Source organism: Bufo bufo, chromosome 5, assembly GCF_905171765.1.
Source record: "Bufo bufo chromosome 5, aBufBuf1.1, whole genome shotgun sequence".
NCBI lineage: Eukaryota > Metazoa > Chordata > Amphibia > Anura > Bufonidae > Bufo > Bufo bufo.
The window spans coordinates 271,544,558-271,558,993 of NC_053393.1; the positions used below are offsets into that span (position 1 = coordinate 271,544,558).

General features: G+C 42.2%; 1 protein-coding gene across 1 annotated transcript in view; it reads right to left on the reverse strand.

Moving 5' to 3' along the window:
- The window catches only part of TRIO (trio Rho guanine nucleotide exchange factor), a 796,191-nt gene that overhangs the window by 200,813 nt on the left and 580,942 nt on the right, over window positions 1-14,436 (reverse strand). Inside the window, 1 exon segment of the mRNA XM_040431356.1 lies at window positions 6,157-6,327. Coding sequence (XP_040287290.1) covers window positions 6,157-6,327 — 171 coding nt within the window.

A 14,436-nucleotide genomic window follows, 5' to 3' on the forward strand; every position in this document is an offset into this window, starting at 1 on the left:
TTTTGTCACACTAAATTATTATTGGAAGGAATCTCCTAGTTAGGCTACATGCACACGACAGTATGTGTTTTGCGGTCTGCAAATTGCGGATCCGCAAAAAAACAAACAACAAATGATGTCCATATGTCATCCTTTTTTTTTTTTTTCGGATCCATTGTAACAATGCCTATCCTTGTCCACAAATCGGACAAGAATAGGACATGTTCTATTTTTTTTTGCGGTGTGCTGTCTATTTTTTTTTTGCAGACCCATTGAAATGAATGGGTCCGCATCCTACCCGCAAAAAAAAAAAAACTGAACGGACACTGAACTTAGTAATAGTAAAAAATAGATATGGTAAACACCATATGGAACTATAACAGACTGCAGAATACTAAATCTACCAAGATAAATCCCCTACCCAAGGGATTGTAGTGAGTGAGAAATTGCCTGTTCTGACAGAAACCTTCCCCATCTGTCAGAAATCTATCAAAACTTCCTCTCTAGAGTAGTTATTACTCAAGTGCGTAAAGCTATGTTCACATTAAGTATTTTGGGTGCGGATTCTGTGCAAAATAATCTTAGCAAAAAACTTCCCCATTTATTTTCAATGGGGAATCTGTATGGTAAACCATGCAGGTGCACCTAGGGAGTCCCCCACTTTTTGCACATTATTAGAAAGATTTCTTTTTTGAGACATGCTTCCCCTGGACTAATGGTACATCTGCATTGGAAATCTACTGTCACATTTTTCGTCCCTTTTAAATGGATTGCTGAGATTGATAGAAATTATCTCTCTGCCCAGCTGAAAATTAGATCTGCCAGGGACTGAAGCGGCAATAATCTTGAACCCCCTTGTTGTCTTAGGAATAAGACAGTTGTCACGTGGTCTGATGGTACTTGAACATGCTACCCTTAGGAGGTGTTCTGCCTTCAGGAAGGTCTCTAGGACTGCCCTTAACTCAAAACAGGAAGTGCTGTTTTGAAGAGCCTTTCTGGACTGCAAATCTTAGGTGTGTTTGAATACTGCAAATATCGACACATGATAATTTGAGTCTCTTAAGTTCAATGTACATATTACCATTCACTAATTGACACGTTGGATTGTAGATTTTATTGATTCCATCCTAAATTTTTCGTGTTTCACCCACTGATTCAGGAAAAGTCCTGTTTTAAAAAAAATTAAGAATATGTTTGAAAAATGGCACATGAATCTCTCTTCTGGAGGGACTGGTTTGATGGCTTGGAGAAGTAGAAGCTTGTTGAGATCCTTCATAATGGCTGATTTTTGTTCTGGCCGACTGAATTCGGTAAAAGTGAATTTTCTTAGAGAATGACCTGTTATTTCGGTCCTGTAGCCTTCCTTTATTATCCTTAGGATCCAGGGACTGTCCGTAATTTATTTCCACTGTGGGAGAAAGGACTTCAATCTATCTCCAACACGAAGACAGTCATTGCTTATTCTGGGCCGAATTGGGATGAAGGAGAAAACCTCTGCCTTTACCTCCTTTCGGGTAACTCCACCTGCCAGACTTGCCTATTCCTCTGTATGCTTGCAGTTGATAACGGGGCTCAGGCTTCTGAAAGGGCTGTGTCTTCTTTGATTTCTCCTCTGGAAACCCCTTTTTTCTATCAGTTGCTTTCTATAATATAGTGTCCAGAACAGGTGCAAATACATAGGATCCAGAGAATGGTATAGTGCACAGCTTGCTTTTAGAAGGAATGTCTCCTGACCATGTCTTGAGCCTTAAAGCACGTCTAGTGGCATTAGAGATTACTTCGCTCGCTGCAAATTTGATGGATTCTGCAGAAGCATCCACAACAAAAGCTGTGGACATCTTCAAGAAGGGGATGGATTCCAGGACCCCTTCTCTGGATGTCTATAAGATGATAATCTAGTTGAGACAGCCATAAATATAAGGATCTGGCAACAGACTTAATATTGGTGTTAATTAAAACCGATGACGCTTCCCAGGATCTCTTCAGGAGGCCACCCATTTTACTATCCATGGCATCTTTAAGTGGTGAAGAGTCCTCAAAAGGTAATTAAGTTTTCTTGATTACCTTGGCAATAGGTATGTCTATTTTCGGTGTCTCAACCCATAATTTGGTGTTGTCCGTATTAAACATAGTAACATCGTTTATAAGGCTGAAAAAAAAACAGCTGTCCATTCAGTTCAGCCTGTTATCCTGGAAGTTGATCCAGAGAAAGGCTAAAAAAACAAACAAAAAAAAACACTGTGAGGTAGAAGCCAATTTTCCTCACTTTAGAGGAAAAAAATTCCTTCCCGACTCGAATCAGAATAACCCCCTGGATCAACAATCCTTCTCCAGAAATCTAGTAACTATAACCTGTAATATTATTACATGCCAGAAATACATCCAGGCCCCTCTTGAACGCTTTTAGTGAATTCACCATCACCACCTCCTCAGGCAGAGAGTTCCATAGTCTCACTGCTCTTACCGTAAAGAATCCTCTTCTATGTTTGTGTACAAACCTTCTTTCCTCCACACGCAGAGGATGTGCCCTTGTCACAGTCACAATCCTGGGGATAAATAGATGATGGGAGAGATCTCTGTACTGACCCCCTGATATATTTATTCATAGTTATTAGATCTCTCCTTAGTCGTCTTTTTCCTAAAGTGAATAACCCTAATTTTGATAATCTTTATGGGTACTGGAGTCCACCCATTCCAGTTATTACTTTAGTTGACCTTCTCTGAATCCTCTCCAGCTCTGCTATGTCTGTCTTGCTCATAGGAGCTCAGAACTGTACCCGGTACGCCATGTGTGGTCTGACTAGTAATTTGTAAAGTGGCAGGACTATGTTCTCATCACGGGCATCTATGCCCCTTTTGTGCAACCCATTATCTTATTGACCTTGGAAGCAGCTGCCTGACACTAGTTTCTGCAGCTTACTTTGATGTCCACTAAAATTCCCAAGTCCTTTTCCATGTCAGTTTTACCCAGTGTTTTACCATTTAATATGTACTGGTGACATGTATTTTTCCTTCCCATGTGCATACCATTTGTCAGTGTTAAACCTCATCTGTCACTTCTCTGCCCAAGCCTCCAATCTATCCAGATCCCTCTGTAGCAGTATACTGTCCTCTTCTGTATTTATTACTTTACACAGTTTATTGTCATCTGCAAAAATTAATATTTTACTGTGCAAGCCTTCTACAAGATCATTAAGATATTGAAGAGAATAGGGCCCAATACTGACCCCTGTGGTACCCCACTAGTGATGGTGACCCAATCTGAGTGTGTACAGTTAATAACCACCCTCTGTTAGGCTAAACGATTCCTGAATTCTCGGGACATGTGCAGTCTCTTCTTAGCATCTTTCCCCTCCTCCGTAATGAGGGTTTTAAGTTTTCATTTACATGGAAGAGTCGTTACCTTTCAGCCTTTAAGCCGCCAAACATCTCATCCTGGATAGAGCTGGGATGTGAAACCTTTTCTACATCCATGGTCTGACGGACCGCTGAAATAAGAGAATCCAGATCTTTTGAAGAAAAAAAGAACTTTTTCTCTTCTTCTGCTGAGCAAAAGGGATTTTCCTACTCCTCCTCTAGCTCCCCCTCAGACCTTGGTTGACTAACGGCTTCCAGATACGAATCTGAATCCATTTCTGTTCATGGTCTTTTCTGCTGACCTTGAGGGATGAATGGTTGCGGGATCATTTTTGGCACAGAAGACTGAACTTCGTCTCTAATCATCTTCTCAATTTCAGATAATAAAGACAGCTGTTCCTCTCATTATTTTGTCTATGTACAGCAATGCTCTAAGAGTAGGAATCTGACAACTTCTTAGAACAAGTTTAGCATCTTTTCCTTATTATTTTAGGTTCTGTAGGTGTCTTATGCACAATCCTTATCATCCTAAAAATACACAATGGGAAAAGAACCTGCTAGGTACCAAAACAACCATATATACATGATACAATGCTTGTGAGTAACACACATACATGACCCTGAGCAGGGAAGTCTGGCAACAAAGCTTCCCGACTAGAAACAGAACCTTCCATGTTGGCAAACCCTTTAGATCTACAACATACTATAGAAGCCTTAAATACGCCTACCTCCTTGCTGCTGCAATGCTCCTCCTCCAAATTTCTGGGGACTCTATCCTCCAGGTGTGTCAACTCATCCACAGAGGACTCTAGCATTGTTGCCATATCCATCTGAAAGGTTTCCGATTTCAGTGCCTGCACCTGCACCACTCAAAAGTGACGTAGTATGCAGATTATCCCCACAGGAAGAAAATGGAAAAGACATATGGAGCCCAGTGCCCCTCAGTGAATGCGAAGCAGCATCCGTAACCAGACCCAGCAGCCACAATGGGAAATGATAATGTCAGGGGACCCCAACCATGAAGGGTGGTAGCCGAGCACCAACAAAAGGGAAGGAAGGAGAGGTGAGGCTAATTTCGTGCTCATTCCCCAGCAGTCTACGTTTCTACTGATCCTGAACTGCAAAGGGAAAAGAAGAACACTGGAGGAAGGGAGGGGCTTTTTAACCTCTCTGCTTACTGTTCCTTTAGAGGTCAATAAGGACATCCTCCATGTGGTGCTTTCATGGGTGACATCCTGGAGAGAACCTTTGCTTTTTCATATCGTGCGGCAATTGTCCTGCCATGTGGACTTGGATATCCACAGCGCATCATTTTTTTGTGAGGTTCTTCTGTGTGGTTTTCACCCTTTTCAATGCAAAACAGAATCAAGTCTGCATCAAAAACTGCAAGTCACACATTTGGCACGAAAATGCACATTATCTGTGTGGACCTTCTGGTTGTAAACCTGCACCCTTGGTTGGTTTAGCTGGAAATCAGTAGCCTTTATGCCATGCTGGGGAGATTGTTGTACTACTATTGCTAGGGGCAGTCACCAAGTTTGACTTCCTGAGAGAAATCCTTTATCACAATTACATAGCGCTGCTTTTGGGGTTACCAGGAGACAGGTCCTCATGCCCACATATGGTGGACCTGACAAGTCGTATCCAAGTTCTGGTTCAAGGTATGTACTTTGGTTAGCTCTGTTATTGAGAAGAATCTCCTTCTGGTTTATTTTTAAGGAATAAACACCATGGTTGGTTTAGCTGGAAATCATAAGATCTTCAGATTAAGGATTTCAGTTCTCTGAAATGAATTAGTGGATCAAAGTTTGCTCACCTGGCATCCTTGTATTGATTATATTGGTATACTTGTCTGGAATATCTGATTTGAATATAAATCCTTGTCTCTTGATGTGTTTAAAATAATGAAACAATTATATTAATTAAATAATGTGTGGGACAAAAAGTGATGATAAATAGTGAAATCACCAAAAGTGACATGATTCAAAATGATTAAAAGTAAGTAAAAACCCCATATTGCACAATTCTAGAAGTACAGATGCCTCAATTACTGCTGACAATTCATGCTATATAATCTCATCAGATACATGCTAAATTAAGATTAAAAAGTCAACGATATATAACATGAATATAGACTATTCTACAAGAACAGGAAAAAATGGCCAAAATAAACCTAGGGGTATGAATACCACCATAAGTGATGTATTCTGAATAGAAACATAAAATCCAAAAGTAAAATACAAATTAAAAATTAAAAACACGGAGTATGCAGAACCAGGAAATCCCTACAGAAAGGATGAAAAGCCATAAGATTCATTCAAGCCATTTGGGCGCAGGGTGTTCAATATCCAATCTCTCTGGTAATTTTTTATTGGGTTTTCATTTATAGTGTATTTTACCATAGGCATATGTGTTATTTCTTTCATGGATATTATACACATGTAACTTTTTATGGTATACAAATAATTGTGGTTTGTGCATATTTTTGTTGGCTCATATTGGTTAAGTGATATAATGTATAAGCTGTGAAGAGTGCAGAAGCCCTTTGACAGAGTTTATGGTGTCAGCAGTCGGATGCCCGCTGATCTGATATTAATGACCTATCCTGACGATAGGCCCTCAATATAAAATTCTTGGACAACCACTCTAAATAATATTTTTTTTTTCTATAAAAAAATGCTCTCACCTGTGTGGGGTATATGTTATAGCAGTTTGAGCTACTACTGTTCAAATGTAAATTCAATGAAAAACATTTAAACTAAAAAACTACAAGACCATAACAATTTTTGTACTTGTGTGAAATACAGTAGTCTGAAATACCTTGTCATCCTGAGAATCACACTGAAGAAGACTATGTTGTTGAATAGCCATAGGAGGTGGCAAGGGAACGGCATCAGGCCCTTCCTCACTTTCTTCTTCTCCACAACTCTGCATGCCAGAGGATGATGATTTAGAAAGTGTGCCACTACTGAGCCCCTCATTTCGTACTCGCTATTGGGAAAAGAAAAAAAGGTAAATTATTTTGAGCTAGCTGGAAAATGTACATTATTGTTAAAACCTTCCCAATACACACACAGGTGGCTTTTTAAAGGACCATTAAATAAGGAATCTTGTATTGTTTGCTCTTACAATTCCAGACAATGAAAAATAAAATAGAAAAGCGGTAAATTTTCTTAGGCTGCAGTCATGTCTCCCCCCACCTCTAATGCTAGTGAATGTGAGTTAGTGGAGGAGGATGGGTTTAGGCTGCATAATTTTGTATACACAGTAAGCATGGCCATTTCTCTGGAATCTCCTAGTTAGAGTCTTAATACACCTGCAGATTATGCAGGCGATTGTTGGGAAGGAAGCATTTTTTCCTGGCAATCGCCTGCTTGCTAGCTGAGGAGACTGCTGCAGTGATCTTCTCCTCAGTATGGGAGGAGATCCCACTGTTTGCTGGCAGCAGAGTGCTGATTACACAGCACTATCTGACGCCGATAAACAAGGATTTTTAAACCTGCTAAAAGATTCTGATTACCCGATGAACGAACGTTTGCTCGTTCATCAGGTAATCGGCAGTAGTTTTAGACTGCTAGATCATCTCTAACAAGCATTCATTCAAACTCTTGTTAGCGATAATCTGAACGATTTTCCTCAGGTGAAATAGGGCCTTTACCAATTGTAAAAAAAACTGATTTAGTAACAGTAAGGGTCCAGTCACACGTACGTATGTGTTTTGCGGATCCGCAAAACACGGACACCGGTAATGTGTGTTCCGCATTTTGCGGACCGCACATCGCCGGCACTCTCACAGAAAATGCCTTTTCTTGTCCGCAATTGTGGTTAAGAATAGGACATGTTCTATTTTTTTTGCGGAATGGAAGTGCGGTTGCGCAAAAGCAGATGTGGACAGCACATTCCGGCCCCATTAAAAATGAATGGGTCTGCACCTGCGGAACGGATGCTGACCCATTTTGCGGACTTGTGAATGGACCCTAACAGTCAAGTAACCAGCAGTATATAGTGGCACCAGGTGCTGTACCTCACTACTGACTGTTCATGCCGGGACAGAAACAGTACACATAAACCATTCCCCCCATACTATATATAACATATAAAGTAGTGTTTGCATCCAATTGGGGCTTGATTACAGTTCTAAAGGGAAATCTACTTTTCTAAACTGAATAGCAAATCTGCCTTGTTTGAAGCTAAAGTACTCTGAAAAATGTATCGAAAGTGTGAAAACATGTCTCTTAAAAGGTACTGAGACGGAGGGTTAGTTCAAGGCCAGAATGAAGAAAAATAAAAAATAAAATTCTGGGAAGCGAAAACCGCATCGGGAAAAACTGTTCTCACACAAATTAAAAATGGATTTTCAAATCCTGTGATAAATTCTGAAGGAGGAAGGCTTCCTCACGTTAATCATAGTCTGAATCACTCCGTAAAATCACTATTCTTAGAACATTGGCTTCAATTGCCATTCCATTAAATGCAGAAAAGGTAAATTCTGGTGAAAAAGGGGGCCCTAAAAGAGCAGATCCTCCTAAAGCAGAAGATACCAATAGATCATGGGTGAACACAACGACCAGACAGTAGTACCACACTTGACGAGGCCAATCTGGAGCTACAAAAATCACGGGCAATTCCTTGGGAGAGGAAGAGGAGGGATCATAAAAAGACTTAGCTAGCGGATTGTAGGAGTGAGTGGTTTGAGATTCCTATTGAGGCTGGAAGTCATTAGAGCCACATCTGGCTGACTCCATTTGTCATAGATCTCCTGAAACACTTGGGGATGAAGAGCTCACTTGCTGCGGTCTATTCTATATGCTACTGAGGAAACCTGTGATCCAGTTGTCCATGCTGGGAATGCAAAGAGCCAACAATCCTGGAACATGTTGTTCTTCCCACTTGTGGATGTGACTCCAGGTTCCTGGTGATTGAGGCTAGGATCTAGATAGGGTGACCTACTTAAAGACTGGTTCAAAGACACAGAGAAAACGCTTGGCTCTATAATCCAGACATCTGATTGGAAGATAAGATTCTCCGTGAGACAATACTGCCTGGAGTGTCAGTTTCCAGACAATTCCTCTCCATCCATGGAGACTGGCATTTGATGTGAAAATCTACTAACAGAGGGGAACAAACGCTTAACCTACTGTCAACATTGGAGATGACATCCAGCATTGGATAGGGATGCTGGAGATGTCTCTCACCAGGTCAGAATTGATCACTGGAGAGGTCAGGTGTGGAAGTGGAATCAAGTAAAATGCCTTGATGGATGAGACGGTAAGACTGAGGACCCTCATGCACTGAAGGATAGGGGTTAGGAAAGTTGCAGAAAAGAGAGGACATTCTGCTGAAGCATTTATAGTTTCTCTAGTGGAAAAATCCTGTCCTGGTGAGTGTTGAAACACATCCCAAATTCTTTGCTGAGAGGGGATAAGGCAAGATTATGGCTGTCAAAGTCAAAAACCACAGCATGTTGTAGTTTTATTCCGGCCGCCTCCTGGCATGACGTCAAGGAGCAGTGTGACTTTCCCTTGTGAAGGCCTCTTTATGGCATTGCCTACGTGATCGCCAGACCAATCTATCGCTATCATCAGATACAAAAACTGGACTCATTAGGGATGGGGACCCGTCAGCTGATGGCAGCGGCTGAGTGACGCATGAGCTCCGCTTAGGAACCTTGTAAAAGGGGCTAGCAGCAGGTCTACTGGCTGAAGCTGTGCTCCTACGAGCTGTGGAAACATCATGCCTCGTGGCAAGCAGTGCCCCCCCCCCCCCTTACTTATCAAATCTTTCAGGAGAGGAAACATCTTCACACATTTCTCCTGTATACTTTTGAAGCGTTGCAGAGCTAAATATTATGCTATGGGAGATAAAACCATGGGTTACTTGCCAATAGAATTAAACAAATAGCAGTTAAACCTAAGATTACCTATTTAGAGGGAGGTTTTGTTGACCAGATTAAGAATCCTTGGGCTATTGCTGAGGCGTTTGCTTCATATTACTCGAGGTTGCATAATTTAAAAGATGATACTGCCACAGTTCAGCCTAGTTCCTAGTTACAGTGAATTTACCATCACATTCTGGCGACCAACTATCTATCCTCAATGTCCCAATTACTCTTCAGGAAATTGCACAGGTGATTAAATCGATTCTACTGTACTGTACATAAAGCCCCTGGCCAAGATGGGCTCCCTAGTGATTAATATAAGTTGTTTTCTATCACCTAACTCCCTATCAAACGTAATTCAGTTTTGGAAGGAAGCTGGCACCATTACTCCTGGTCAATTGACGACCACGATCACCACCCTAACCAAATCGGGGAAGCCAGAGAAATTTAGGCCCATAGCCTTAATGAATTGTGAACTTAAGCTATATGCAAAGCCGCTAGCCACACGTCTTCAATGAGCTGTGCTGGATCTGGTGGACTCGGACCTAGGTGGGATTTGTGGCTGGTAGATAGACTAGGGATGAGGCTCGGAGGATGATAGATCATCTTCACGTTATGCAGCTCCTCAAACGCCCCTGGTTCATTTCTTTCCCTCGATGATGAAAAAGCCTTTTACAGGATGCACTGTGGGTACATGGAAGCCCTGCTTCTTAAAGGGGTTCTGCAGTTTGTTTAAACTGATGATCTATCCTCTGGATAGATCATCAGCATCTGATCAGCGGGGGTCCGACACCCGGGACCCCCACCAATCAGCTGTTTGAGAAGGCAGCGGCGCTCCAGGAGCGCCGCGGCCTTCTTATTGTTTACTGCAGGCCCAGTGACATCATGACTAGTATCAACTGGCATGGGCGCGGCTGAACTCTGTTCACCTGAATGGAGCTTAGCCCCGCCCAGGCCAGCCGATACTAGTCATGACGTCACTGGGCCAGCGGTAAACAGTGAGAAGGCGGCGGAGCTCCTGGAGCACCGCTGCCTTCTCAAACAGCTGATCGGCGGGGGACATGGGTGTCGGACACTCGTCAATCAGATGCTGATCTATCCAGAGTATAGATCATCAGTTTAAACAAACTGCAGAACCCCTTTAAGTTTGGGTTCACAGGCTTCATTTTACAAGCTGTCATGGCACTGTACTCTAACCAGTCGGATAGAGTTTTGGCATCTGGTTTTCTATCCTCTCCCTTTGCCATTCGCAACGGGACTCCATAGGGATGTCCTTTGTCGCCTGTCCTCTTTGCTTTGGTGATGGAACCACTGGCTGAAGCCATACGGTCCAATCCAAATATTAGTGGGATTCGGGTAGGTTACGACTCATACCATTGGCTATATGCAGATGATCTGATCATCATCTAAGCCGGATAGGTCTTTTCCTTCTCTTATGAACGTCCTTGCTCATTTTTATCAAGTTTCTTGTTATAAAGTAAATGCCTCCAAGTCTCTTGCTTACCATTTTGTTGGATTCAGACTCTATTCAATGCCTGTCTGCTTTATATCCATTAGTGTGGTCCTCTTTCTTACCTGGGTATTACTCTTTGTTTTCCTACTGATTCCATGGCCTCAAAAAATATACATCTCATACTCAATCCCGAATTGTGCACAATTTCTAGATTGGCTGTATCTTGAAAAGCTCTCATTCACATTTGTAAAATGCTACTTTTACTGAGAATATTGTATAAACTACGTTGAATACCTCTACCAGTCTCGAAACCTCTGCTTGTAGATCTTCAAAATCTCCCCTTGTGGTTTATTTAGGTGGATAAATGCCAAAGAGCAGTGGTGGCGAACCTATGGCACGGATGCCAGAGGTGGCACTCAGAGCTCTCTCTGTGGGCACCCACACCCTGGAAAAAGTTTATGGCAATAGTGGCGAACCTATAGCGCGGGTGCCAGAGGCGGCACTCAGACCCCTTCTGTGGGCGCTCCCTCCCTGGAAAAAGTCTATGGTGTACCAATATGCCTTAGACTTTTCTTACCATTCATCAGCACAGGGTGCACTGAATGTAGGCATACTATTATAGCTTAATAATAACAAAGTACATAGAAAATATACTACAGTATATTAGACTGTAGTATTAAGGTTAACTTACCGTGTTGGCACTTTGCGATAAATAAGTGGGTTTTGGGTTGTAGTTTGGGCACTCGGTCTCTAAAACGTTTGCCATCACTGCCCTAGAGTCTCCAAGAAGTTATTATATTATTATATAACTTATTGATATCTTAAGAGAATGGATAGCTACTGTACCTCCTTTAAACAAAGGGGTACAGATCGAAGTCTCTATGGTAAGGGTGGGTTCCCTTAGACCAGTGAAGACTAACCTTTTTTGAGACAGAATGCCCAAACTGCAACCCAGAGCACACTTATTTATCACAACGTGCCAACACGGAAATTTTACCTGAATACTACAGTTAAATATGGTATATCTTTCATGTACTTTATCATTTATCAGCTCAGAGATCCCTGCTGATCTGTATAACGAGCAGTCTGAAGCACTAGGCGATTTCACTACAGTACAGAATGCTATAAAGCAGTGGTGCACAACTCGCGGCCAGAATGCGGCCCCCAGAAACAAATTTTGCGGCCCCCGTCCTGCTGGGCAGAAACACAGCTGATCGTGCGATCAGCTGTGTTTCTGCCTGAAGCGCCGCACGACGATGACACTGTAGCAGGAGCAGGTCGGGACCCCCCCGCTGGAAGTGATAGTGAAGGAGCAGAGGAGAAGGCAGAAGTGCTTTATCAGCGCTTCTACCTTCTCCTCAGATAGAGGAGCGCAGAGCTGCAGGGTCAGGAAACTCTGATCAGCTCTGCCTTCTACAAACTCCCACAGCAGGCTGGTTTCCCTTGTAACTGGGGCTCTTTTGGATGCCCCAGTTACAGTGGAAATAGTACAAAAAAAAGTATCTCATTGTCTTTTACTGACCTCTTGGGGACAAATTATGTGGAAAAAATAAGTAAAAAAAATAAAAATATTGAAAACTAAATAAAAAATATAATGAAATACAAATGAAATAAAAAAAGAAATACAATATTATGTGGCAAAATAAGAGTGTTCACTGTCCCCCAACAGTCTTTTTATGACCATTTGGGAAACATATTATGTGGCAAAAATATATTTTAAAAAATAGAGATTTCAAAAAAAAAAATTAAGAAAATATTCAAAAATAAAAAATAAAAGGGAATCTAAAAAAATACAAAAAAAAAGCAAAAAAAGGAAAAAGTGCCCCATTGTTCATTGTCCCCCAAAAGACTTATGACCTCTTGGGGGAAATATTATGTGGCAAAAATATATTTAAAAAAATAAGTAATACACCAATTATAAAAAAAATAATAATACAATATTAATAAAATACAAATAAATAATAAAAATAAAAAGGTGTAAATTTAAAAAAAGGGTCAGTGTCCCCCAAAGGTCTTTATATTAAAAATAAGTTAAAAAACAAACCAACAAAAAAAAACACACCAACCAAAACCATCAAGATTACCACCCCATTCACATGAAACTATACATATTATATAACAAAATGGCCTACACAAAATAGGGAACTAATTATGATAAATTATTTTGGTGTCAGTTTGCATATTTAATGAATAAGGAGTTATAGTTTGAAAAATAATACTTTTTAAGAATGTTTTGTACAATTTTCCCCAAATAAAACTACTAAAAAATAAATTATAAAGCCCTATGTGTCACGTAAAAAATTGTTGCAAAAATTATTTTGGTAGTTCAACAAATAAGGGCTCTTTCACACTTGCGTTGTTCTGTTCCGGCATAGAGTTCCGTTGTCGGGGCTCTATGCCGGAAGAATCTTGATCAGGATTATCCCCATGCATTCTGAATGGAGAGAAATCCGTTCAGGATGCATCAGGATGTCTTCAGTTCCGGAACGGAACGTTTTTTGGCCGGAGAAAATACCGCAGCATGCTGCGCTTTTTGCTCCGGTCAAAAATCCTGAACACTTGCCGCAAGGCCGGATCCGGAATTAATGCCCATTGAAAGGCATTAATCCGGATCCGGCCTTAAGCTAAACGTCGTTTCGGCGCATTACCGGATCTGACGTTTAGCTTTTTCTGAATGGTTACCATGGCTGCCAGGACACTAAAGTCCTGTTTGCCATGGTAAAGTGTAGTGGGGAGCGGGGGAGCAGTATACTTACCGTCCGTGCGGCTCCCGGGGCGCTTCAGAGTGACGTCAGGGCGCCCCACGCGCATGGATGACGTGATCGCATGGATCACGTCATCCATGCGCATGTGCCGCCCTGACGTCATTCTGGAGCGCCCCGGGAGCCGCACAGACGGTAAGTATACTGCTCCCCCGCTCCCTACTACTACTATGGCAACCAGGACTTTAATAGCGTCCTGGGTGCCATAGTAACACTGAACGCATTTTGAAGACGGATCCGTCTTCAAATGCTTTCAGTTCACTTGCGGTGTTACGGATCCGGCGGGCACTTCCGGCAAATGGAGGACACGACGGATCCGGACAACGCAAGTGTGAAAGGGGCCTAAGATAGTTACAGCCGTTTGAACCACTTATGCTAACTCACAAAAAAGTGTCTGGTCATTAAGGCCTTTTCAAGCCTGGTCATTTAAGGGTTAACCAATGAGCTCCTTCCCCACTAGTAACTAACTGGGGGTAGGAGGCAGTAATAACTAGTGACCACCGTCCTCTGCACTGAAGGAAAGTGCTTACTGGTTATTGCAGGGCCCGTATAATGGTAGGAGGCGGTAATTATCAGTGATCCCCGACCTCTGCAGTGAAGAAAAGAGCTTACTGGTTTTTGCAGGGCCCGTACAACGGTAGGAGGCGGTAATAATCAGCGAGCCCCGATGTAACGGGGCGCCGAAGGCGCACTCGGTCTCTCATCAGCCGCAGACCTGCTGCTTAGCTTCGGATCTGTGTTTGGCCTCGTTCCCAGGGCGGCTTTGCTGCTGGGAGGCTCCCTGCTCCTAGGTCTGCCTTGCGAGCCGAGCTGATCACTCAGTGCTCGACTTGTCTGTCGGTCATGTGATGCTGGTCACGTCACATGACCCTCACTCCCCACTATAAATACAGGCGGCCTGCTGGCTACAGGTGTCACCGCCAGACATCTGAGAAGCTCTGACAGACGTTCTTCAGAACCTCCTGCTTGAGGTTATTTTGTTTTGCTTTCGTATTGTCATCTTGTTT